At 38.1% G+C, this 25,970-nt stretch overlaps 14 protein-coding genes and 2 non-coding genes across 16 annotated transcripts; 10 read left to right on the top strand and 6 right to left on the bottom strand.

The window, feature by feature from the left end:
• Positions 1–98: 98 nt before the first annotated feature.
• On the top strand, positions 99–1,133 carry M896_091860 (cyclin-dependent protein kinase; the record flags this gene model as incomplete). The annotated part of the gene is made up of 1 exon (XM_014707812.1): positions 99–1,133. The coding sequence occupies one exon, from the start codon at positions 99–101 to the stop codon at positions 1,131–1,133; it is 1,035 nt and encodes a 344-aa protein (XP_014563298.1).
• A 323-nt stretch (positions 1,134–1,456) lies between these two features.
• M896_091850 (uncharacterized protein) lies at positions 1,457–2,971 on the bottom strand (the record flags this gene model as incomplete). Its single annotated transcript, XM_014707811.1, has 1 exon — positions 1,457–2,971. One exon carries the CDS (start codon positions 2,969–2,971, stop codon positions 1,457–1,459), a length of 1,515 nt encoding a protein of 504 aa, XP_014563297.1.
• A 430-nt stretch (positions 2,972–3,401) lies between these two features.
• M896_091840 (ADP-ribosylation factor 1) lies at positions 3,402–4,025 on the top strand (the record flags this gene model as incomplete). Its single annotated transcript, XM_014707810.1, has 1 exon — positions 3,402–4,025. The coding sequence occupies one exon, from the start codon at positions 3,402–3,404 to the stop codon at positions 4,023–4,025; it is 624 nt and encodes a 207-aa protein (XP_014563296.1).
• A 566-nt stretch (positions 4,026–4,591) lies between these two features.
• On the bottom strand, positions 4,592–5,482 carry M896_091830 (cyclin-dependent protein kinase; the record flags this gene model as incomplete). The annotated part of the gene is made up of 1 exon (XM_014707809.1): positions 4,592–5,482. One exon carries the CDS (start codon positions 5,480–5,482, stop codon positions 4,592–4,594), a length of 891 nt encoding a protein of 296 aa, XP_014563295.1.
• A 165-nt stretch (positions 5,483–5,647) lies between these two features.
• Positions 5,648–5,720, bottom strand: M896_091820. The gene has a single exon. It is a non-coding gene; the product is annotated as a tRNA-Asn (tRNA).
• A 397-nt stretch (positions 5,721–6,117) lies between these two features.
• On the top strand, positions 6,118–6,432 carry M896_091810 (ribosomal protein L23; the record flags this gene model as incomplete). The annotated part of the gene is made up of 1 exon (XM_014707808.1): positions 6,118–6,432. One exon carries the CDS (start codon positions 6,118–6,120, stop codon positions 6,430–6,432), a length of 315 nt encoding a protein of 104 aa, XP_014563294.1.
• Positions 6,433–6,528: 96 nt separating this feature from the next.
• Positions 6,529–15,021, bottom strand: M896_091800 (AAA ATPase; the record flags this gene model as incomplete). Its single annotated transcript, XM_014707807.1, has 1 exon — positions 6,529–15,021. The coding sequence occupies one exon, from the start codon at positions 15,019–15,021 to the stop codon at positions 6,529–6,531; it is 8,493 nt and encodes a 2,830-aa protein (XP_014563293.1).
• A 995-nt stretch (positions 15,022–16,016) lies between these two features.
• M896_091790 (uncharacterized protein) lies at positions 16,017–18,329 on the bottom strand (the record flags this gene model as incomplete). Its single annotated transcript, XM_014707806.1, has 1 exon — positions 16,017–18,329. The coding sequence occupies one exon, from the start codon at positions 18,327–18,329 to the stop codon at positions 16,017–16,019; it is 2,313 nt and encodes a 770-aa protein (XP_014563292.1).
• An 86-nt stretch (positions 18,330–18,415) lies between these two features.
• Positions 18,416–19,105, top strand: M896_091780 (subunit beta of type-5 proteasome; the record flags this gene model as incomplete). Its single annotated transcript, XM_014707805.1, has 1 exon — positions 18,416–19,105. One exon carries the CDS (start codon positions 18,416–18,418, stop codon positions 19,103–19,105), a length of 690 nt encoding a protein of 229 aa, XP_014563291.1.
• Positions 19,106–19,407: 302 nt separating this feature from the next.
• M896_091770 lies at positions 19,408–19,480 on the top strand. Its single transcript has one exon. It is a non-coding gene; the product is annotated as a tRNA-Thr (tRNA).
• Positions 19,481–19,662: 182 nt separating this feature from the next.
• Positions 19,663–20,976, top strand: M896_091760 (glucose-6-phosphate 1-dehydrogenase; the record flags this gene model as incomplete). Its single annotated transcript, XM_014707804.1, has 1 exon — positions 19,663–20,976. One exon carries the CDS (start codon positions 19,663–19,665, stop codon positions 20,974–20,976), a length of 1,314 nt encoding a protein of 437 aa, XP_014563290.1.
• Positions 20,977–21,047: 71 nt separating this feature from the next.
• On the top strand, positions 21,048–21,788 carry M896_091750 (putative PP-loop ATPase; the record flags this gene model as incomplete). The annotated part of the gene is made up of 1 exon (XM_014707803.1): positions 21,048–21,788. The coding sequence occupies one exon, from the start codon at positions 21,048–21,050 to the stop codon at positions 21,786–21,788; it is 741 nt and encodes a 246-aa protein (XP_014563289.1).
• A 225-nt stretch (positions 21,789–22,013) lies between these two features.
• On the top strand, positions 22,014–22,601 carry M896_091740 (uncharacterized protein; the record flags this gene model as incomplete). Its single annotated transcript, XM_014707802.1, has 1 exon — positions 22,014–22,601. One exon carries the CDS (start codon positions 22,014–22,016, stop codon positions 22,599–22,601), a length of 588 nt encoding a protein of 195 aa, XP_014563288.1.
• A 48-nt stretch (positions 22,602–22,649) lies between these two features.
• M896_091730 (uncharacterized protein) lies at positions 22,650–23,429 on the top strand (the record flags this gene model as incomplete). Its single annotated transcript, XM_014707801.1, has 1 exon — positions 22,650–23,429. One exon carries the CDS (start codon positions 22,650–22,652, stop codon positions 23,427–23,429), a length of 780 nt encoding a protein of 259 aa, XP_014563287.1.
• An 874-nt stretch (positions 23,430–24,303) lies between these two features.
• M896_091720 (cyclin-dependent protein kinase) lies at positions 24,304–25,233 on the top strand (the record flags this gene model as incomplete). The annotated part of the gene is made up of 1 exon (XM_014707800.1): positions 24,304–25,233. The coding sequence occupies one exon, from the start codon at positions 24,304–24,306 to the stop codon at positions 25,231–25,233; it is 930 nt and encodes a 309-aa protein (XP_014563286.1).
• Positions 25,234–25,337: 104 nt separating this feature from the next.
• Positions 25,338–25,874, bottom strand: M896_091710 (ribosomal protein L14E/L6E/L27E; the record flags this gene model as incomplete). Its single annotated transcript, XM_014707799.1, has 2 exons — positions 25,338–25,847; positions 25,872–25,874. The coding sequence occupies 2 exons, from the start codon at positions 25,872–25,874 to the stop codon at positions 25,338–25,340; spliced, it is 513 nt and encodes a 170-aa protein (XP_014563285.1).
• Positions 25,875–25,970: the final 96 nt, after the last annotated feature.

The raw sequence follows: 25,970 nt of genomic DNA, 5'->3' as shown, positions 1-25,970 counted from the left end.
ACCATATTCGTTCATTCATTCACCTCTTATACACTCATTCATTCACCAGGTGATATGGATAAATGTATAAGATTAAATCAAAAATCAGCAAAGGGTGCATGACATACGAACAGATCCCTGCTACTGATATCAAGCACATCATGTTCATTGCACAGAAATACACGCCAATTGAAAAGGTCGGGGAGGGCTCGTTCAGTGTTGTGTACAAGGCATTAGACACTGAGTCAGGCAGACATGTTGCAATCAAGGCAATAACAAAGACAAGCTCTCCAGCACGTATTCTTGAGGAGTTGACGTTCTTGAAGACACTCGGTGGAAAGAAAAACTGCATGGGATTGCTAGGATGCTTCAGACAGGAAGATCAGGTTGTTGCTGTGTCACCATACTTCGAGTCGATCGATTTCAGAGAGTTCATCTCAAGTGCAAGCATAATGGACATCAAGAAGTACATGTACAATCTATTGATAGCAATAGAACATGTACACAGCAACAACATTATACACAGGGACCTGAAGCCTAGCAACTTTCTTTACAACAAGGATATTGGAAAGGGAATGTTGATAGATTTTGGACTTGCACAGCATGAGGAGCAGAAAAGCAGAAGTCGAAATGAGGAGCCAAAAAAGACACAGACTCCACAGTTGTTTTTCCATACTGTGGTTTCTAAGACAAGACCACCTGGATGCTATGAAGGAGACAGTAGACCACAGATGAAGGCAGCAAGAGCTGGTACACGCGGGTTTCGTGCACCTGAGGTACTATTCAGATATGGACAACAGACAAGGGCAATTGATATGTGGTCTGCAGGAGTAGTGTTTCTGACAATGTTGAGCGGGCAATATCCTTTTTTCTACTCAAGCGATGACATTGATTCTATAGTAGAGCTTGCAACAATATATGGGCATGGAGAGATGAGGAAGGCAGCAAAGTTCTATGGAAGAGCATGGAGATCGAATGTGGAGACCATACCTGAGGAGAGGGTACGATTTGAGACAATAATTGAGTGTTTGAATCCATGGCCCGAGGTTGGGAGTGATGGATACGATCTTCTGTACAAGATGCTTGATTTGTATTCAATAACAAGGATCAGTGCGTCTGATGCATTGAAACATCCGTTCTTCAATGGAATGTGAAGAGATACAGCACTTGCAAATAAATAGAAGTTGATTTATTTAACATCAGGTATTTGCCTGTATATGGATGTGAATGTGATCTGCTGAGTAATGAAAGTGTTTGATGCATAGAACAGTTATATGAATAGATTATTACTTAATTATTATGAATATCTCATTACTGATGTAACACAATGAATTGGATAATTATTGGATGCATCATGTGTGATTCATACTCATTTGTAAAAGTACACTTATTGGCATGATATATTGTATATTGCATGACTATGTAAAGGTATTCATTATTTATATATCTATATTCATCAATTATAAATCATTGTAGATTATATCAGATCACTTAGATACACAATCTGATCTTGATTATCACCTGTGCCTATGCTGTTGTATGAAATCGCATTGCCTATGCTTGGTGATGATTGATATTGATATTCATTGTCTGTTTGATCATTTTCACTACCTTTTAAAACATATGGAGGTTTTGATTGTCTCTCTGTACAGTCATCCACAGATCTATCTGATGTATCAGATGATGATGAATCAGAAGATTCCTCACTTGAAGTGGATTCATCACTTTCTTTTTCATTTGGATTATTAGCAGTATCTTGAGTGTTTTCAGATACATTCGTTTTAGCATTTACATCATCTTCATTATTGTTTGTTGTGTATTGCTGCTTTACATCATCTGTCTGGTCATTTGTGCGTTCATTTGTCTGCATTTCATTTTGAACGATGCATCTTGCAACTACGGTATTGCAGAGAACCTTACGTGTGATCCATCCCTGTAGAATCTTTGGTTCAGTACTTGCAGGTTGTGCAACATACTTGATCACGGTAGATGGCTGTACTACAGATGCTGTGTATGCAGGGATGAGTGTTTGAGGTTGAGTTGGAACCATGGAGATTGTTTTTGTGACGGTTATGGCAGATGGTTGTACGTATGTAGTGCTTGGAATGGTTGGTGCAAAGTACTGTGGTTGTGTGTTTATCTGTGGTTTTCTGGTGCTGATAGTTTTGAGCATATTGCAGATTACTCCGACGCTTTTGCTTATTGCTTTGACCATATTAAATCCATTCATCATGGGAACTAGTGAGCTTTGATCGACAGCCACTCTAATTGGACTCATAAACATTCTAGAGTTCTGGTTATTCAGTGGATGTGTAGCAGATGTTGTCTGTGTGTATGGCTGAAAAACAAGTTGCATAATAGGTTGCTGTGGTTTATATATAGGTTGTGTTACTACTACAGGTTGTATAGGTTGTGCTGTTATTAAATGTTGTACAGGTTGTATAGATCGCTGAGCAAGTACAGGTACATCATATGGTTTGACTATTGCAGCAGGTTGTATAGGTTGTGCTGTTATTAAATGTTGTACAGGTTGTATAGATCGCTGAGCAAGTACAGGTACATCATATGGTTTGACTATTGCAGCAGGTTGTACAGGTTGTGCTGTTACTAGATGATGTGTCACTGCTACGGGTTGTGTGTGTTGTGCATACGTATTCATATGTAAAGCTGGAGATTGTACAACATTGTATGTATTCGAAGTACTTGCTTGTGAATTAGAGATATTTTGAGGCATCTGCTTGACAACCACTGGTGATGAAAATCGTGGAATGTTGCTAATGACTGCTGCTGTGTTTGATACAGGCTTTACACTTACAGATGATGTCTGGAGTAATGTATTGTTTGGCACAGGAACAACCTTAACAGCTGAGAAGTATGTTGCCAAAGGCCTGCCTTTTATATGCAAAGCATTTGAGGGCACAAGTTTGATTACACTGCATGTGATTGAAGTAACCATGAAAAGCCATGTGAATGCATATACAGCAAGTCTCATTGCATGTTCATGCACTAAGTAATTTATATGTGCTTGTTTCAAGCCGAAAATATGTGTTGAGTTTGTTTGATGTTGGCATGTGCAATAGCGATGTATAAGTGATGGAAATATAAAGAGATTTATATAAAGAGTATGTCAAAAGATGTATGATATTTATTGTATATTGTATGGAAATAATATCGAAAGAATTTATATAAAGACTATGAAAAGATGTATCGAAAGATGTGATATTTATTGCATTGTTACTTTATGATGGATTTGCATATATCTCATATAAACTATTTTGTATTATACAAGTTTAACATATATGATGAATGACATTCATTTAGTACATGATTCTGTTGTATTATGTATTATTCATTGTGATGATAATCTTATGTGTGGTTGAAACATTTGCATAAAAAAAACGAGTGAAGGGGTAAACAAAACCATGGGGAATGCATTGTCTAAGATCAACAGCGTATTGCATGACAGATTGCGGAGTTTGTTTTCTGGAGACAAGGAGCAGTCACTGGCAATGATTGGATTAGATGGGGCAGGAAAGACGACTCTTCTATTCTATTTACAGACAGGAGAGGTGCATACGACGGTGCCTACGCTTGGATTCAACTGCGAAGTAGTGAATGTGGGAAGTTTGAAGTTTGTAGTGTGGGACATTGGAGGACAGAGTACGTTCAGGAGATTCTGGAAAGACTATGTGAAGGACAAATCTGGGATTGTATACATGGTTGATGCAGTGGACACGATGAGATTTGCCAGTGCAAAGGAAGGATTATGGGAGATTCTGAAAGGGCTGGAGAGGAGCAGCATGCCTCCGGTGCTGGTATTTGCAAACAAGATTGATCTGATAAAGACTGAGGAGGGCAGGAAGACAGCGGTGAGCAGCATATACAATGCGCTTGAACTGAAGGAGTACTCTGGAGCATCGTGTGTGGTTCCGATCAGTGTGTATGAAGCAAACTCAGTGACGAACGAGGACAACCGAAGGAGGATTATTGAGGCGTTTGAGTGGTTGAATAAAGAGCTGAAGCAAGTGGATGCAAATGCATACTGAAGAAGGAAAGAGGTGTGCTATGATTGATATTAAATTCAAATATTTGGATATGATTTATTGAGAGATTGAGTGTTGCAGTGAAAATATGTAGTCAAATGTGTTGTAATAATACATTCCTAAATATGCATATTGAAGCATGGTGATTTGTATATTGATAACGATATATTTGAGAAATACAAAAGGCGTTAAATGAATGAGATAAGAGAAGATGCAGGATTATTTACACATAAAAGTAAGAAAATGTTAATGAAAATCACTCAGGTTGTAGGAATATCGATCATTGCTACTATTGTGTCACTGTTTCTTGTGGTTTTGCTACCTGATGTTTTACGTCCAATAACATTGATTATATGGCTTTGGGATTTTTGGATTTTTCTTCTACATATTCCTGCTGATAATAAACAAATTGCTGGATTAATTAAGGCAATATTCAATAGTAATTTATCTACGAAACGTATGCTGTATGCAAATACATAAACGTGGATGCATGTAAACCTTTGTTCTGCTATTTTCATAGTCAGTTGTAATAAATTACTATATTGATTAAGAGTATCATGAAAAGATTTTTATTCTAGAATTGGAGACATATTTTTGAAATATCTGTGGGATAATCCAGCCTTTGCTGACATCCTTGCTCTTGGATCATACTCAAGCATCTGAGAGATGAGATCAATAAAATCCTGAGAAGTTTCGAAGATTGTTTTTAGATCCACTGGACTCCATATTGGAAAATCAGCCTTGTAGTTAGGAAAGTTCTCAACATTTGACCATTTTGAATTGCTAGGTGTGCCAAGGATCTTGAATATCTTGAAGAGCTGATCTATCTCAGAGTCGCCAGAAAAAAAAGGTTTCATGAGAACAACTTCTGCCATTATGCAAGCAGCGCTCCACACATCAACAGAAGCATCATAGTATTTACAACCAAGGAGTAGCTCTGGAGGCCTGTACCAAAGAGTCACTACCTCAGTTGTGTATGTTCGTAAAGGAATTCCTGCAACCCTGCCAAGGCCGAAATCTGCAAGCTTAATATTTCCTTTTAGATCGACAAGTATGTTTTGAGGTTTAAGGTCTCTATGGAAAATATTTCTTGAATGGCAATATTCCATTGCGGTCAGAAGCTGCTGAGACATTTTCCTAATGAACTCTTCGCTTGGAAGACGACCATCGTCACACAGTTTATCCAGGTATCTTCTAAGGTCAAGCTCCATGTATTCGAAAACAAGATACATTTTGTTATTATTGTATATTACATCGCTTAGTTCTACAATTGTAGAATGTTTTATGTTTTTGAGAAGCAATATTTCTCTTATTGTGGTGGCTGGTATTCCTTCGTTTTCGTTTTCGAGTCTGATTTTCTTTAGTGCGACTATTCTCTGTGTGTTTCGTTCGATTGCTTTATAGACTACTCCGTAGGTTCCTTCTCCGATTTTTTCGAGCTTCTGAAAAGATTCTGCCATCCGGGATAAAAACAGAAGATGATTTGATTGTAACGAATGTGGTTTATGAATTACCTGCTTGTATGGTTAGGTATAAGCTAGGTATGGATTGAAAATGTTATTTTTATATGTGTAGTGTAATTCAGTGATTCAGGTAGCTCATGGGTGATGCGGAGCAAAAGAGTACGCCTCTGGAGAGACTCGAACTCTCGACCTTTCGGTTAACAGCCGAACGCGTTAACCACTGCGCTACAGAGGCTCATCCAAAAAGTATCGGTCAAAATACCTAACACTTTCAATAATCTTTATTCATGATATTTTACTACACACTTCACATCATCTTATATTACATAGATAATCAATTAGTTGTTTTATGTATAACAGATTCTTATTCACATTATGAACTAATTTACTCATTCATACCATAGGATATTTATTCATTCACATTATGTGTTAGATAACACCATACACCTTATAAATAATCTTCCACTAGTACACATAATCTTTGTATACTTGTACATTAACAGAAACCAATTCACTTATTCCACTCTCAATCCATATCTTGCATACATCATACAACATCTACAAATACTCCCAATCCATATCTTATCTTACATTATGTTCATCTACAAAAATTATCACTCGCTATTGCCCCAATGGATACCCTTGAGAAAACCTCTAGAACTACCAGGCTAGTCCCAAAGATCGCATCAAACAGTCCGCATGACATCGTACTGTATGCAATATCAACAGAAAAAGCCGCACGATGTATGGAACAGTTCAACACGATGGTCTTCTACGTCAAGAAGACATCAACTAAACCAGAAATAAAACAGGCAATCGCTGAACTGTACTCTGCAAAAATCAAAAAGATCAACACACTCATAAACAAGCATGGCAAGAAAGCATACGTCAGGTTTGCAGAGGATGGTGTTGCACTCCAGATAGCATCAAACATTGGCATAATCTGAATAAAATTATTTCGCTTTCAATATAAATCTTATAATTATAACAGCATATCTATTTTATTCAAGTCACAATTCTAAAAACTAACGCAAATACTTTCATCATAAATTCAACATCTCACCAAGTGCCATTACAAATGTCGACTCCAACTCTTCAATCCTCCCAATAACACAATACTTCAGTGGAAATACATCTAAATACTTCTGAACAAACACCGATCCTTCAGAAACCATCACCTTCGACATCTTTCTCACATTGCACTTGTCTATCAATAGAACTAAAAAGTTCGGGTGATGCTTCCCAACATTTTGGAACAGTCCATCCGTAAGAATCACGTTAATTCCATCGTTAAACTCTTCAATCCAATCAATCCTTGTTTGAGACTCATTAAATTTCATACTCTTCACTTCACATCTCTCCAAACTATTTCCAAACTTGTATACCTCAACAGGAATCCCAAGAATAGAAAACGATTTGCTTATTTTCGAGTACAAACTCAGAAGCATATCAATCATTTCCTGACTATACATGCTTTTGCTATTATCAACAAACAAGCGGAGAACATACTCCCTCTTCTCACTCTTTTGCCTCTTCATCCATATCCTGTCTCTTCTAAACCCACTTGCAATATACGGAACCAACCTCTTCATATTCAACTTCTTTCCACTTTTAAAATCTCCCTTATACTTATTGCTCTTGTTTGCTTCAATAACCATCTTCAACATATTCGTTAGTCTGTTGCAATCTTCATCCTTCATCACTATTCTTACTGTTGCTTCCACTGCTTCTCCTTCTCCAGATTCAGAATCTCCACATATCTTTCCTTGCCCTTCTCCCTCACATAGTGCCTTATCATTCGGATTGCTTCCATACACATAACGCTCGTAATTATCTGCTCTGTCACATGTCTGATTATCGTTCACTTTCGACTCTTCAAACATATATTCGTTCATCTTACCATTTATCTTATCATCTCTATCTTCTTCTTCCTGATCATTATCATTCTCATTCTCATCACACTCCATATCACTAACTTCATCCTCATTATTATCCTCACTTATTTCTTCTTCCAATAATGGCTCACATGACATTTCCATTCCCTCATCTTCAGATCCTTCAGTTCCATATCCCTCATCTTCTATCTCCATTTTATTATCCATTTCTTCCTCAGCCTCTGTAGTATCACTCTCGCTCTCTTCTTTCTCTTCTTCATCGCTTCCATCCACTCCACTATCACATTGATCAGAAACATCACTCACAGTAGACACATTTCCATCATTATCAAAATCAATCCCATCACTCTCACTCACTATCTCTTGATCTCCATAATCTTCTTCAACTTCATCCTCATGTTTCACTTGCTCACTAACATTAACATTCCCTTGTCCTGTCTCCATCCCTTCTCCTACTTCCTCAACATCACTCACGTCACGACAGAAATTAAACACAAAGTACAAAAAAGGTACATACGGATACTCTATTCCCATTCGCATCAGACTTAAAACACTCGCATCATCAACCATCTGGTTAATCACCTTTCCTAAGCATACCTCCGAATACGAAAACATATCCACAGGTAGTCTTCCAAAGAATATCTCAATCACCTCATTCTTCTTAATCGCTCGTCCTGCAACTGCTCTTGCAATCTCTCCTCTATCAAATCTTGTTGATAACTCAATCCAATCTTTGCATTCACATTCTCCTCTGTCTTTCAAAATAAATGCTTGCTTACCAGGATGATGCCCCTGACACACTGGATCAGGCTCATCAAATTCAAGTTTCAGTACATTCGTAACAGGCAAAACAAGAAACCTTCTCAGCTCTGCAAGAGTTTTCTTATACAACCCAGGATCCTTTCTAAGCTTACTCTTTGCATTCCTTATTCTTGCATCATACATCTTTTCAATCTCAAATCCCACATACTTCAATGTAGCATTGTATACCATCGGGCTCTTGCTTCTAATAGCAAATTCTCGTGCATGCCTAATCCTCTCTACATGCTCATACACACAACAGTCAAAAAAGTATCTTTCAGCCTCCTCAAGAGTAAAAGGTGTTATGACTAAGTACAAAAAGTATCTGTAATTCCTCTCAATCTCACATACACTTGAGTCCTTGTAAAGTATCTCAAGCCTTCTAAGTAGCTGTTCATCTTGATCGTCTTCAGCATTACACTCACCCTTCTCTGCTCCAATAACAATCAAATTCTCACTATTCTCATCTTCACTAGTAGAGCATATATCAACCTTGTCATAATTAGTCAGGCACTTCTTCTTCTGTTCAATCTTCTTCTCCACATGATCCATAATATCTTCAATCTTTGTAAAAATTCCCATCTCTAGAATATCATTGCTCATCATTTTCACTAAATTATCATCTGCGGTTATTCTTCCTCGGAACTCTTCTATAACCCTTGCATGCATCTCAACATCAAACATCCGTCTCAAGCAATCATTCAGGTCTTCGTCATTAAACTTCAATCCAAGATCAATCCAATCCTTCTTACAAACACTCACTGGAACATCAAACACAATGCTTTCAAAAACTAAGTCGTTTCTGTTCACTGGCTTTCCATAATACAAGTTATATAAGTATTTCGAAAATCCATCCTTTAACTGCTTGCAATCAATAGATCCAAGATCATCAATAACCTTAATCCCATTCTTAAGTAGATTCAAACATAAAGTACTGTACATCACACTCCCTTCATCCATGCATATTTTGTCTTCCATTTCTTCATTACATTTCCTCATCTTGCACATCCCAGAACACCCTTCTCCCTTAATCCATCTTCCAAACAAATACACCAGGTAATAATCAAAAATATCTGCAAACGCATCATAGTATTTCCTATCTCCACACATATACGAACAAAAATCTACTCTTTTAACTTCCTTTACAAATCCTGCATAATCCCTTTTCATTTGGTGTTCAATCGCTTCAATCTTCATCCTGTATTCCGCAATCCCTTCCTCATATCTCTTGATCAGCTCATCAATACTTCCTCTGCCATACTTATACATCTGTATCGTCATATCATGAATCTCTTTCATACTTCGGTTCTCAAATGTATTCATATTGAACACAAGCTCATGTTTTAGCATTTGTAAAGGATCGTCTCTTCCATTCTCAATCAACTTCATAAAAAAATGATCAAATTCAACACTTTTTACCTCTTGAGCACCTGAAAGACATTTAGAGATCCTCTTGATCCGTTCATAATCACCAAACTTCTTATTCCCAATCGCACTAATCACCTTCATCTTCAAATCATTCACACTTCTGGCAAAGTTCAAATTGCATCCTTCTCCTCGGCGCAGTCTCTTCAAAATACAAAAATCAGCTGATTTGATAAACATCACTATTCTTCTCATCTCACTTCTCTCATCAATCATTTCTCTAAATACATTCACCCTCTCTTCTTCATTACATGGCCTGTATACTTCATATCCAATCTTCTTATAAAACTCAATTTCATCCATATCCACACTCTTCTCTTCTATACACTTCTCTTCATATCTAAACATCCTCTGTATCTCGTTTTCATCAATCGTGTTAAATACTCCATTCAGGCACTTGCTCAGAACCTTCGGCCATCTTCCTAAAACCCAAAAACGTCGCAAATCAAGCCTGACATCACATTCAACATTCTCCATATTAACTCCTTCAAAGTCCTTGTGCACTATCTTTTCCACTCTCATTTGCGACCTCATAAACAATTTCCACACATCAATATAGTCCAGCTCATTACTTAGCTTCACATGCATACATCTATCAAGCAACGCTGGCGAAAGCCCTTCTGCATCCTTTGTTACTATAATCAGCTTGGTCTTCTCATTCACAACCACATCTGTGTCAATCCCCTTCTCATACACATTCAACACTCGTTCAGACTCAAAAAGCGAATTCAACCGGTCAAAGACCGATTTGTCCACATGCTCAACTCCAAAAAACACAATCATCTTCCCTTCACGCACCCCATTCACAACCACAGAATCACTCCACTCAAACATCCCATCCTCCTTCTTCTGGTACTGCCCGAGAAGATCACACACATCAGTGTTCTTATGACAGCTAAACATCACCACTTCTATCTCATACATCCATGATATAAAGTAAAGTAGCGAATCTTTCTCTACTCCCCCAGATATCACCACAGGAATGCTCATCTCAACACACTTCATAATCTTTTCAATCTGTCCAAGCTGAGAATGTATCATCACAAATCCTCTACTTGCCTTCAATACATCATTTCTCCCTTCAAGCATTACATCAGCATTCATTCCATCTTGTCTTATAACTTTTACTGATCCTACTCTTATACTCTTCTCATCCATCATGTAATCCACTTCCCTTTCTTCAAAAATTCCTATCTTGTTCAACCTAATATTCTCCCTAAGACTTAACTCTTTCATTATCGCAGGCTTTGCATAAATCCTATGCATAATATGATCAACATCTACAGGTCCATACATGTCCATTCTAATCCTGATAAATCGGTCAAGAAAGCTCCTCGGAAGCTCCTTGCGTCCATTCTTACTTGTATGAGGATTCAACGTTGCAAAAATAAACGTCTTCTCATTCACATCCACAACCATCTCAGGTATAAACAGCTTCCTCCGGTAATCAAGCACAGAGTTCAGTCCTTCTATCACACTCTGCGTGCATAAATTGATTTCATCAAAAATCACTACTCCTCCATCTCTTAGAACCTCAAGAAGCTCGCTTCCAACAAACCTAATCTGCCCGCCAACCGGAATGTAACTCCCAACTAAGTCACTCAACTCTGTATGCTCACTAAGGTTTATCCGGATGCTTCTTCTACCCATCCTTCTTGCAATCGCCTGAACAATGCTCGTTTTCCCTATCCCTGGTTCACCTTCAAGCATAATTCCCCTTCCAAGGCTCATTGCTCTAAGAATCCTCTTCAAATTCACTGCCGATGTGGGCGATCCAAAGTCAAATTCATTCGGTAAAGCATCCTGCGCAAAATACGGAAACACTCCGAACATCCCTGAATGCTCCTCATACTTCACTCTCACATCCAGCATAACCTTCTCTCCAACAATTTCCAACGCCTCATTCCATACTTGTCTTGCATTAAATTCATCTTTACATATTATACATCCAGACTCGCCAGCATATCTTTTGCATATAAAATCAATCATCAACTCAAGCTTCCTTACTGATACATCCACTCTCTTTCCCAGCTGCTTGAATTCCTCTATCTCTTGTAACCCAATCCCTGACTCTGCTCCAAGTCTGACTTCAATCATCCTGTCAAAAACTTCAATGACCTCATCTTTTTCTATCTCAAAGTATATCTCTGTAAACCTATTCCTTAATGCTGGGCTCAGCTCTCTCTTTCCAAAGTCTCCTCCAGGATTCATCGTTGCAAGCAACATAAAATTCTCATGTGCAACTACTTCTTCCCCTGTCTCTGCTATGTATATCGTTCGATGTGGCTCTAATAGACTATTCAGCCTCTCAAGAACCGAATCCTCCGCAAGGTTTATCTCATCAATCAAAAACACCTCTCCATTCTTCATCGCTCTCACAAGAGGTCCGTCCTTCCATACAATCTTGCATTCTTCAAACACAAAGCTTCCAAGAAAGTCTGAACTTTCCACTCCTCCATGTATACTGAGCGTTCGGAGATTCCTGCCAAATAACTCACTCACCACATCGCATACCTTCGTCTTTCCTATCCCTGTCTCTCCAACAATAAGCACAGGCTCCTTGCTTTTCAATGCCAATACAACAAGATTCACAAGTTTCCTAAAAGACCTTGTAAGCACAAACTTCTCTCCACATCTCTTCTCTATCAAATTAAATGTCTTGGAACTGCAAACTCCACATTCAAGAAAAACATTTCCACAATCTTTCTCATTAATATCGCCATTAATCATCCTCAAGTACCTCTCTACGCTCTTTGCCCCAAAGCTTTCAACAAATATCTCTTGTACTCTTTTCCTGTCCTCACCGCCTCTCTGCCTCTCATGTATCATGCTCATCCCCAAAAAACAAACATCTTCAGCACTTCGAGGATCTCTACAAGCCCATTTGAACAACTCTCTAAGTGTTATCAACACATTGATACTTCTCTTCGTCTTCAGTCCGCTATACACTCCAAGCATCTTTTTACAGAAGCTCATGGGAAGTCTTGATGCGCCATGCACAATCTCAAGCACCTCGTCATCCCCAGTCTCTCGAAAAAATAACTCCACAAATCTGTTTCTAAATGCCTTGCTAAGCCCTTTTCTCCCTCCATATCCCACATTCTGTGTTGCAAATATCCGGAAGTCCCTATGTGGACAAACAACCTCATCAGTCTCCGGAACATATATCTGTCTGTTGTCATCAAGAAGTCTGTTCAATATCTCCAAAACCTCACTGGGTGCAAGATTCAGTTCATCAAGAATCACCCAGTCTCCTCTTCGCATCGCCTGCACAAGAACTCCATCCCTAAACTTAATTCCCTCTGTAGTTGATGAATATCCTCCAATGTAGTCAGCTGCTTCTGTATGCTCATGATTGTTGATCCTTATCACCCTCTTTCCAATCTCCTTTGCAAGGTGCATCACCATACTTGTCTTTCCTGTCGATGTATCTCCCTGCAATAACAATGCAACTCCACACTCAATCCCTAGCTTCATAGTCCGTACACACATTTGTATCCTTGGTGTTAGAACAAATCCACTCTCTACTTTTGTCTTCCAGCCCTCCTCTCGTCGTTCTCCAAAGTGCTTCGAAAACATCGTTACAGCAATCATCCTGCTGACAAAATCAAACTGAGTGAACACAAACAGCTCATATGCATCGTAGATTGCATTCTCAATCCCTTTGCTTAATCTTGCTTTAATAAACCGTAAAACCCTTACAAACGTCCTTCCACTTATCAACGGTTCAATCTCATTCCTGATCTCTCCCTTTCGAACCTTATCCTTCAGTTCCAAAAAAAACTCACACATCTTCCTCCTGCTTTCTTCATTCACCAATCCCTTCAGTATAGAGTGTGCAACTAACTCCACATCCCTTGCTGATGTGCTAAAGTCATGCACATACACAGCATTGAATCCTGGCCCTTCATACCGCTTCTTTCCAAAATCTCCTCCAGGATTCATGCATGCAAACAGCATAAACTGAGGATGAATTTCAAATGGCTTCAAATCTCCACTTTCATACAAAAATATCTGCCTCTTCTCCAGGACTCCATCTATCAGATCTAGCGTCTCTTCTGAGCAAAGATTTATCTCATCTAGTAACAGCCATTCTCCTTTCATCATGCACTGAGTTAACAATCCCTCTTTGTAAACAAAATACACCTTCTTCTCCACTACATTCATAATATTATCAATCCTCCCAACTATCTTCTCACTTGCATTCACTTTCATTGATTCCTCTTTCTTCAAAAATTCCAGCTTATCTTTGTTGCTTTCTCCCAAAGGCGCATTCGCTCCAACACTCCTAGCAATCTCCTCAATCTCTCGCTCCACATTCAATGTTCCATATCCCCCAATCAGCTCCATCCCATCAAAATCTACGGACATGTTCACCACTCTGAGCTTGCTAGGCATCCCAACAAAAAAGCATGACTTCTGGCTCAAATATTCAACCATCAACGTTTTACCAACTCCAGTGTCTCCAACTAACAATGTATGATCACCATTACGCACATTCCAAATAATGTTGAAAAGTCCCCACTCCACACTCCTTGTCTTTGCAAGCTCATTTCCATGCAAAACTATATCAGGAACCATCGATAGAACAAGTGCACAGCGCAAAGAATTAGACTCGTGCTTCAGCAACACATTACATATCGCTTGATACATCATAACCCTCTCATCAATACTGGTTCCACAAACTCCCTTCAATCTCTTCTTCATCCTAATCAACGATGTAAAATGCATCTTGCAAACATTTGATCCTTCCTTCAAGCACCATCCCCCATTCATGCATGCAACCTTACAGCAGCTTTCAAAACATTCCACACCCTTATCAACTCCACACTTCCATCCATTCGTACTCACACTTATACCTTCAAAAACTTTGCAAAGAAGTCGTCGGACACATTCAGACTCAAACATCCTCATAGCATCTTCAAACATAAACGCCACAGGCCCTACACACACTGCATCATCAGTGCAAATTTTATCATCAGATGTAAATAACACTCTAAAATGATTGTGTGCACGTATTTCTGTTCCATCGCTACATAGCAATCTTCTGTACCTCAGCACAGTGCTCAAATACTGATACAATCCGTCATTCTTGTCAATCCGTTTAAATAACACCCAATCTCCCTTTTGCATCGATTCCGCAAGCATTCCATTCACATACTGCACATCTCCGTCCTTAACTCCATAGAATCCCCCTAGTATTCTTGAGTCGCATATCTCTCTTGAGTCAATCTCCACCAATCCTCCCTTGTCTCCAACAATCTCCCGGTGCATCCTAGACACAAGAAAACTCCTTCCAACTTCTCCATACACTACTACAGGAACCATGAGGCTTATTGCTTCTCGAATACACTCAACTTGCCCTTCATCAACCCTCATGACTATCTCTTCCTTCCTATACTTCTTGTTACTCATCTCACCCTTCACTGCTCAGCAATCTTAAACATACATAATTTTTACAACTGCATATGCAATGCATCAACAGACGAACTATAAACTTATTAAACTCAAGCTAAAATACAAAAAAGCATGATTTTTATCTGATTTAATGCAAACAGTGCATTAATCACACATTGTTGAAACTGAGCAATCTAACATACTAAAAATACCTAATTACTGTTTATCCAATTGATATAATATAATAAATTTGCATTTAAACGAAATCAATCAATATGAACAATCACTCATTCATTCTTAATATCCACAAATGTATATTTGTATAACCGTCCTATAAATCACATATTTGTTATGGAATACAATATTCTGCACATGGAAAGCAAAAGGAGATCTAAAGTATATAAGCGCAAGTGGACACCTCAAAAAAGATGTTGACGAAGAGAAAGGTCGTGTATATTGCCTCTGCGATATGTGCACTGAGTAGTTGTAGGTGTGGATTTAATAATAATGAACCAGTTACTTATAATCCACTCAAGAGTGCAGTTGTTGATACACTACATGATACCTTTCAAAAAAGTGCGAATGAAACGAATGAACTTATAAAGAGAGGAATAACACGTCTGGAACAAGCTATTCCAAAACCTGTAAGTTGGGAGGAAGTCAAACGAAGAACATTTGCTGAGGATTCCACTCTTGAGTCAAATCCAAATATAATTGAAAATGAAAATTCCAGCACTTCTAGTAATGGCACTGATGATGAATCCCAATCCGAGAATTTCGATTAAGATGATTCAAAGAGCATCAATTAAGTTACATATTAAATACTGCTGATGTTTCCAACAATCTTGGAATATCTAAAGTAAAATCAATAAGCAATCGGTATGCTCACTGGATAAAACCTGATTGAACTCATAAATAAAACCGAGATTCAAATTCAATTATTTCTACATTCGTTTATTCTACCAAATAAATACATCTTCTATCTTTCAATATGAGTAGATGGTCCAATCATATCATTCAAACGGATCCATGAATATTCCTAACGAGACTATCCTTGCTCCATTCAGCACATTCGTCTTAAAAACACTTCTGTATTCACACAGAAACAACTCGATCTCAAAGGTTGCCAGAAACTTCACTCGGGAAAGCAGCTCGCCAATCTCAAGCGATCCAGAAGTCGCCAGTGTATAATACACCAGGTCAAAGTAGTGTGAGAAGTATCCTATTCCCTTGTGCTCGTGATATCCCTTAAATCGGAAAACATCGTGTCTTTTCGTCATCGCTCTTGCAAAGCTTTCATGTGGTGTTACAAATTCTGTTCTTCTCACACTCTTGTAATTTGCTATTATTTTGTCTCTGGAAAGCGCTTTCAGAACCTTCTTGACCTCAGAAACAGAGTTTATGCTGAAATCAATCGTCCCTAGCCATCCACTCTCAATAATGTTCTTCTTGAATCCCATGTAAAGCCTTTCAAACGAGCTTTGTTTTCCATCGTCAGACTCATCGCTCTTAAATACCTTCAGCTTGTCTATCATTGCATCAAGCTCTTCACCATTAAACATACTGTAGATATACTTATAAGCCTCATCATAAAACATTCCTTCATCAACCAAACACATCTTCTCAAAAAAAATCCTCCTTTTTTCAAAGCAAACATGCCGAGTACATCCTCTCTGCTTTTTTATATCGGTTCCTATTGTATCTACTTCAATGCAACTTCTAAATCTTCGAATCACAATGCCTTCACATGATATCTCTGCATCAATCATTCCACACTCCTTCAAGTTCTTTAGCAACGATACAAAATTACCTACTCCTGTTTTCAGTCTGACTAACTTCTTAATACCTAGCGAATGCTTCATCTCCATTATTTCACCAACACTTGTCTTTTCAAGTAACCCATTAACTACTTCCTTATCAATCACATTTACATCTGTTTTGCTTCTCTCACTTATAAGCACATTGCAAAGAGATTCTCTTAATCCAATTCGATTAAATGGAATTACAGATAACAACAGACTTACTTTCATTTGCTTTATAACATCCCATCCAAATACTAGCTGTTCATCTCCATTCAATATCATTTGGTTTAATAAAAACTCATGGATCATTCTCAATCTCTCGCTCTTTACTGCAACATATCCATTGTCCATCTCCACAAACTTAGGTGAGTTCACAAAGATGTTGTAAACTCTTCTTTGGAATTCAGTCATACTCTCTTCGTTGCCTGTATCTAAGGCATCCTGTACTCGTATCTCTGACTCAATACATTCGTTCCTTGCAATCACATATCTACTGCATTTACTATCTTTTCCTTTCTTTTTGTATATCTTAAACCCTGCAAGAATAGCCGCTCTGATTATCGTTCGTCTATCAAACTCATACTTCCATCCCGTCATTTCCTGTAGCTTTTCATACGTTTGTCTATCCAATTGCAGAATCGGACTCAATGCCATCAGCTTCTTTATTGCATCAATCCTCCTCTCAGATGTCATGTGTACTGCTGAACTCTCCTCCTCTTGTTGTTTAATGTATTCTTCTGAATCTGTTAAGCAGTACCTGTATCGCCTAACTCTACCTTCAAACTCTCTACTCCGTATCATGTCCTTTTCTTTATTGAATATCTTGTTCAGAAGTTTGTATCCAATCTTTGAGCTAATTCCAAGTCTCTCTTTCAAATCCTCGGTGATTATCCCACCTCGCTTCCTGACTATCATTTCTCGAATATTGTCATACAGCCCAAGCTCCATTCTGTATTCAAACATATGTTTTTTTCCATCACTGTCAGGTATGCATGCATCTTTCTTATTTTTTGATGTACAGCGAGTAACAGCCCCATTTTCATCAATAACCACACGAACCTTGTATATGAAGTTTTTCTTTTCCTCTCCTTCTGCAAGCTTGTATTCAATAAATCCTTTTGATGCAAGCCTGTTAATGCAATAATGGCTTTTCTTTGGATCAAGCTCTAGCTTCCTCATTCCAACATTATCAACATATTCCTTCAAGGTTATGAGAAGATCCATTATCAAGAAGTATTCCTTCGAAGTGAAGTTGAATGTCCCAGATGTAAGGTAATCCTTCCAAGCCAGAGTACCCATTCTTACAACTAAATCTTCATGTTTGTGTTCTATCATCATTGCTCTGTTTGATGTATTCCTCAAGCATTCTGTTGTAAACTCCTTCTTCAGTCTTTCTATGCAGTCTTTGTCTACAATCTCAACCCAAGACTCATCAACTATGCGTTCTAACTCATTATTGCCCATGAGTGCAAGTGCACACCCATATATTCCAAACTGAAAGACTTTTTCTTTTAGGGCATCCATGTATCGTAGGGATTCAGCAATCGCTGCAGTTGTTATCCAGGCTCTTGTATTTCTAAATCTCCCAGCCCATGAAAGAAACATTGAGGATGGATGAAACATTGATCAGGGACATCAGAAAGATCGAGTCAAGGTTTGCAGACCAGGCACATGTTGGTGCGTTGGTAAAGCCATACTATGGAACAACAACCTTAGCATTTGTTTTCAAGGAGGGTATGGTGATAGCAGTTGACTCAAGGGCGACCTCTGGTCCATACATAGCTTCACAGACAGTGGATAAGGTAATCAAGGTAAACAGGAATCTGCTTGGAACGATGGCTGGAGGAGCAGCAGATTGTTATTTCTGGGAAACATTGATGGGTCTGTATGCAAAGGAATATGAGCTAACGAATGGGCGCAAGATAACAGCCTCTGCAGCAAGTATGTACCTGAGCAACTGTGTTTACAAATACAAAGGACGTGGGCTATCGATGGGAACAATGATATGTGGATACAATAATGATGGACCGAGTATATACTATGTTGACAATGATGGAACAAGGGTGAGTGGGAATTTATTTTCTGTAGGAAGCGGATCTACGATTGCGCATGGTATTCTTTCAATGGCGTACAGGTTTGACATGAGCAAAGAAGAAGCATTGGCTCTTGGAAGAGACGCAATATTCCATGCGGCACATCGAGACAGCTTTTCAGGAGGGACTGTGAATTTGTATTATATGAATGAAGAAGGCTGGGTGCATGTTGGAGCGTATGATGTTGACAGGCTGAACAAGGAATAAAGAGTTTTGATGAATAGAGTGTAATGAAATGTAGTGGTGTAATATGATTTGATGTTATGTTATACGGCGTGGAGTAGTGTAGAGTAGTTTATTGATGTGATGGAATGTAGTGAATGATATTGTATAATAGAATGTTATGATGTAGTAGATGATGTTACATAATGTTGTATGCTAAGATATTTAGTTTAATGCTGTATAATGATAATGTTGCATAATGTGATATCGATCATATCATGAAATATGTATCTTATGTGATTTGTAGTACCATAATGTTGTGTATTTTGCTTTAAAAATCATTCTGAGCCACTATAGCTCAGCTGGTAGAGCATTAGCCTTGTAAGCTAAAGGCCCTGGGTTCGATTCCCAGTGGTGGCTTTGTCTTTTGATGTTAACATGATCATGCGAACTGCACCTGAATTAATCTAATTTGCGTATCATGTGTTTTTGTATTTATATATACTGTTAAGTGGCATCATTACTGTGCAATCCTTATACATGGATATTTGTTTCTCATTGTTCAAAATATTATTTAACAATCCATGGCCATGTCCATACAAATGAAAATCCTGATTTTTGGATCTAGTGGAGACCTGGCTATGAGAAAGCTTTTCCCTGCACTTTCAAAGATAGATTTGGATGGCGTAGAGATCATAGGATACGCAAGGACAAAGTATGACACAGAGTTTTCCGATGTTTTACAAGAGGTTGGAAACTACACTCCAGAGTTCATTTCCAAAGTCACATACATCCGGGGTGCATATAGCAACCTTTCAAAGCTCAAGGATGTTGTGGACTCAGAGACAATCGTGTATTTTTCTGTGCCTCCCTCTGTGTATACAGTTCTTCTTGCAGAGATATCAAAGCTAGAGTACAAGATGGCTGCTGTAGAAAAACCATATGGAGAGGACATCCGGTGCTTTCAGATGATGGAGGAGTTTGATCTTAGCAGAACTGTGTTTATAGATCACTATCTGCTTAAGCCGATGGTAGTGTCTGCTCCAAGGATCATTTGCGAATATGGGATTCGAAAGGTCCTGGACAACAAACATGTGAAAAGTGTGGAGATAGTATCGAAGGAAGCAATTGGAGGAGAAGGAAGACACTATTTTGATAAGAATGGAATCATAAAGGATATAATGCAAAACCACATGGCAGAGCTTCTTGCAATAGTTGCTTCAGACAATGAGTGCACGCATGCTGGAGCATCTAGAGCAGCAGAAATATGTGCAAGGATGGATGTATTCGCTGCATGCACAATCAATACCGAAAAGTGTGTGTATGGACAGTATGAGGACTACAATAAAGAACTCCACAATGAATCAACAACTGAGACATTCTGCATGCTACCTGTATACATCAACAAGCCAAGATGGTCTGGCATTCCGTTCATCATGATTGCAGGAAAGGGAATGAATGAGAAACGAACAGAAATATCCTTTGAGTTCAAGAAAGATGCGTATCAAAAGTGTATGAGTCTTATTTCGTTACAGGATCAATCTACATACAAAACAATTCATGTTAATCAAATCTCACAGATCAAGCTGATTTTTAATGTTTATCCTAGATGCGAAGTGTTCCTGAAGGTTGATGTTGGAGAACATGTGTTTGAGTATGTTATTTGCAACAAAAAGTCTGTTGAAGAGATTATGCAGCAGAACTATGGTGCATATAATGATCATGAAATAGTTTTTGACTGTCTTGTAAGAAACAAGGAGTTCAGTAACGTCAGTTCGAATGAAGCAGATCTTCTGTGGAAACTGTTTGATCCTGTGCTTTCGATATCCAAAGGGCCAATGTTGTTTTACTACTCGAAGGGAATTGACATTCCTATAGAAGCTGAAGAGATGATTAAGAAGATTAAAAAGGAGTAATGAAGTATAAATGTTTTAAAGAATGCACTTGTTGATTCTATTTTAAGTTTTATAAAAAAACTATCCGTTGAATGAGGTATCTTGCACTTGTGAGTGGTGGAAAGGACAGTATATATTCTATCAAGTGCCTTGAGCAAGAGGGACATCGTGTTGTGTGCTTACTGTATATGAAGAGTTCTCAAGAGTATAGTGATTCATATATGTATCAGACAGTAGGCTCTGAAGTTGCTGAAATGTTTGGTGAGTGCATGGGAGTGCCTATTTTTGTGCATGAAACAGAATGCAGAAGCATTAATCAGCAGCTTGAGTATGTAAGATCTGAAGGTGATGAAGTTGAGGATTTGTACCTCGCTGTTTCAAATGCACTTGAGCGAATTAGCTTTGAAGCTGTGTCATCAGGTGCTATTCTCTCACAATATCAGAAGAATAGGATTGAAAGTGTGTGCAAGCGCCTATCTCTTTGTAGTTTATCACCGCTTTGGCAGATGGACCAAAAAGTATTGCTTGAACGCATGATTGAAGAAGGTATTGAAGCAAGGATAGTTAAGGTTGCATCATCATCGCTTGGAAAGCATTGTGTAGGCATGAATTTGAAACAAATACTTGAATGCATGAGTGATGAGTTGCACATTACAGAAACAAATTATTGTGGAGAAGGAGGAGAGTATGAAAGTGTGGTTTTAGACTGCCCGATGTTCATTAAGCGAATATTAATACATGATTATGAGGTGTGTGAGCATCCTGATGAAGTGGGAAGGAATGGATGTGTGTTCTACATGAAGATAAATAGGTATGAGTTGAACAGCAAGTAGATGTGATAAATAGGTGTGAGTTGAACAATAATTGTTGTATTAAACATGAAGGTGAGTAGCTATAATTTGAACAATAGATCGATACATTTAAGCATAAAGTTAAACAACTATAAGTTGAACAATAAATTGGTGTACCAAATAGGTTTAAACTGAACAACAGGCCTATATATTAAGCTGAATGATAAATCTGGCATATGATTAAGTGAATATTCATCATCATCCCTAATGGAAAGTGAAATAGTCAAAAGAATCAGGGAAGGAGATTTGGAATGGGCTAGAAAAGCCATTCTAAGCATAGAAGATAGCATTAAGCTGGAGCCATCATTGTATGGCAGACGTGCATTGATTGATAAAATACAAAGGCTGAAGAGTATGTACAACTGTCATGCACCTTTGGAATCTACAGAAATACAAATGGTTAAGCCGTTTTTATTAACAAGGCAAGAAAATCAGATAGCAGATTCTGAGAAAAAGAAGTGCATTAAGAATTTACATGGAGAGAATGTTGGTATTAATGATTGCTGTGAAGTTTTGATTGAGAAATGCAGTGAATGTGTTTTTAATCATTTCTGTAGTGAAACCTCTGTACTACTTATGGATGTGAAGAACAGTAAGATTTCATGCAGTGCGCAGCAGATAAGACTGAATAACTGTGAAAACGTGGAACTTGTGGTTCATACTCAAACTGGCGTGTATCTTCACGGATGCAAAAGCATTGTTATTTGTGGATATGGCAATTCTGAATGCAACAAATTTGCATGTGTCTATGATTTTTCAAATCCATTTGGAGGAGGAAGCTATAGGATTGTATAAATATTTTATATGATGAGAAAATGATATGATGTGCAGGCCATCTGTTTAATGCAAGATGACAAGCAGCAAAAGGAAAGCAGCGACGATGTTCAGAAGAAATATATCTGCTTGATAGAGGAGCTTCATGAGCTAAGAGAAGGCGCTGTTGATGACGATGTAAGATTGGAGAATGTAGTAAGTAGATCGAATGTGTTGTTTAAAAGGATAAAAACATGTTCAGAGCTTAAACTGGATGCAAAGATAACTGCTATGTCAATTGGATTAACATGCAAAGGAATAGAGAAGAAGATGGAGCCTGAAGAAATAAGTTCAAAAATGCTTGTTGAAGTGATGTGCAGCAACCTGGTAGATAGAATGTGTGAAGCAGCAGTGGGATGCTATGTTGGAATGAGTTTTGCAGATAACCTTGTACTTAGCAGAAGTGGGGTAGTGAAGGAACGAAGTAGAATACAGCAATCAAGAAGACGAGACTTGAATGTGGATAGAGATGCGATGAGGCCGATTGAGAAAGATGTTCAAAGCGAAGAAGAACCTGAAATGCTGTGTAAGATCAGTAGAATGATTGCAGATAAAAGGAAAATTGACTATTTTGAGCTTGTTGTAGATCCTGAGTCTTTTTCAAAAACAGTGGAGAATATACTATATTTTTCACTTGCAATGAGATCTGGAAGAGTGTGTTTGAAAAGTCAGGATAACAAACTACTTGCCTGTGAATCAAGCAATGATCAAGATGAGATGATTCATCTAGTTATTGAAATGACCTATGAAGAGTATTTGAAGATATCAGCAAGTATGAAGGAGAAAGAAGCAGATGAAGATTGTAGATAAATGCAGAATACCATTATTTAGATTGCTGGAATTCAGCGTTTTAAATGTGATGAAATGGTGAAATTTTATTTGTGCGGATGTTTTAGATTAATGATGCAATGTAAAACAGATGAAAGCCACAAAGGAATCATAAAACATGTTTTGGATAATTTATAAATATGATGAAAGAATGAACGAAATAAACATGAGGAGATTTTTAGTTATTTCTACTGTTTTGGTTGTTGCAAAGGTGTTTGGTATGAAGTCTGGAATCAGCCTTTTGAATCAATTAGGCTCTAGTGGTTTAAAGAAGAGCCATTTAAGCGGTAGTCTTATTTTAGGAGCACATAGTGGGTTGAAGTCGTCCGAATCTTCATCAAAGAGTAGTGGTCACTTGATTAAACATTCAAATGCAACTAAGTCAAAGAGTAGCAGCAAGAGTAGCAGCGGTAAGAGTAAAAGTAGCAACAGTAAGAGTAAAAGTAGCAGCAGTAAGAATGCTAAGAAGTCTAAGCTGATTAGATAATCTAATACCAAATGAAATGGTAAGAAAGTTCTGAGCTCATGGAATGGTAAACAAAAGATAACCTGGAGGTTGTCTGGAGTAATTTTATGAGTGAGGAAAGTAATGAAAGGAAAGGAATTAATTGAAGCTATTAGTTAAATAAAGCTAGTTAACACTGGAAATGAATTATATATTGTGTTTTGAGAATTGTATTATGTATTTTGAGTATTTTATGCTATATGCTATATGTTGAATGATGAAATGCTATATGGTTAAGTATTTTATATTATATGGTTGTATGGTTATATATGCTGAAATATTGAATGATGAAATGTTTTGTGTGCATGTGAGATTTGTTTGAGAAAGCAACACTGTTGAATCGTAACCCTGATGGAAAAATATGAAAACATCAAGCAAGTGGGAGAAGGAGCATTTGGACAAGTATTCAAGTCAAAAAGAATATCAGATGAGGAAATAGTAGCGATTAAAAAGATGCCTGTGGATAAAGAAACTGGGTTTCCATTCACTGCCATCCGTGAGATAAAGCTATGCAAAGCAATGTGTAACAAACACATTGTCAAGCTAAACGAAATTATTTTTGAGGATGGCTTTGTTTTTGTTGTGCTTGAGTATATGCCTTATGACTTGACTGGGCTTCTTGCATCAGGTGCAGACCTGAGTGTTGATCATACAAGGTCGATTCTAGCCCAGCTTATAGAAGCAGTGAGTGCAATGCATGCATTACGACTGGTCCATAGAGATATAAAACCGAGTAACATCCTTATAGACCGGTCTGGAGTGCTAAAGCTTGCAGACTTTGGATTGACAAGAGAGGTATCAGGAATGATGACTAACAGAGTTTGCACGCTTTGGTACAGAGCACCAGAACTTCTTCTTGGAGAGACATCGTACGGATTCAAAGTTGATGCCTGGTCAATAGGTTGCATAATGCTAGAAATGAGACTACGCAGGCCTCCTTACCGAGGTTGTGACGAAGTGTCTCAAATCAGATTGATTTTTGATGATCTAGGAATTCCAAAGGACAAATACAAATGGACAGACATGTTTGAAGTGGAAGGCTATTCAAAGCCAAAACCCACTAGGGAAATCATATCTCAGAAATACGGACATCTATTCAACGAAGAAGAGCTTGAGGTTCTTTCTGGATTCCTGTGCCCCACCAGCAGAGAAAGACTAACGGTGATCAATGCCAGAGAATTTCCTATCATCTCAAGCTTTAAAAACACATATATTCCCATGGACTTTGAAGAGTCTCATGAGCTTTATACAAAATACAAGAAAGAAACAAGCAAGCCTTAACAATTTGGTATTATAAGGTTGGGAGTTAAGAATTTTATTAAGAGCTGCTTGAACAGTCTTGCTCAATGAAATGGGTTCAATAAAATAATGAAAATGCATACTTTTTAATACTTCAGAGAATAAAAGTCCTTTGTTGCATCAATCTCAAACTGCTCAGAAAGATATGTCTTCATGTATTCCACTGCCTTAACTGCTTTCATAACCTGCTCGTCAATCTTCTGCTCTGTTGAGCTTGCACCTGCATTCGGTAGAGCATAAACGTCTCTTTCAGCCAAGAACACGTTCTCGCAATCAATCTTTGCATCAACATCAATTTTTAGCACCGTGGATGTTGCAAGCAGATACCTCTCGTCAATCTTAAACAATCCAACGCCATTGATCGACCTAGGACCTACACAAAGTGTAAGATTGTTTTCAAGGCTCTTCAGATACACAACTCGCTTTGCTGCATAAACACCCTCTAAAACAACAACAATCATTCCGCTGGTCAAATCGCTCCTGGAAACCCTTGGCTTCACTGCAGTCCTCTTCTTATGCTTCTCCACAAATGCCGGAATGTCATCTGGCATGTACAAACCTGCTTCATCCGCTATAACTCTAACATCCTTAATCAACTGAAATTACGCAAACTCACTTACCATTTTTGAGGGATAATTTTTTCATCCATTTCTCTTTCGCTGCAGAACTAGTCCTGCCAGGCCATCAACAACCACATCTTTGTATTCTTACTGTGATTT

This window comes from Ordospora colligata, assembly GCF_000803265.1.
Source record: "Ordospora colligata OC4 chromosome Unknown contig_09, whole genome shotgun sequence".
Taxonomy (NCBI): domain Eukaryota; kingdom Fungi; phylum Microsporidia; family Ordosporidae; genus Ordospora; species Ordospora colligata.
Note: the sequence above shows the minus strand (reverse complement) of the source record. Positions and strands in the feature narration are given on the sequence as shown.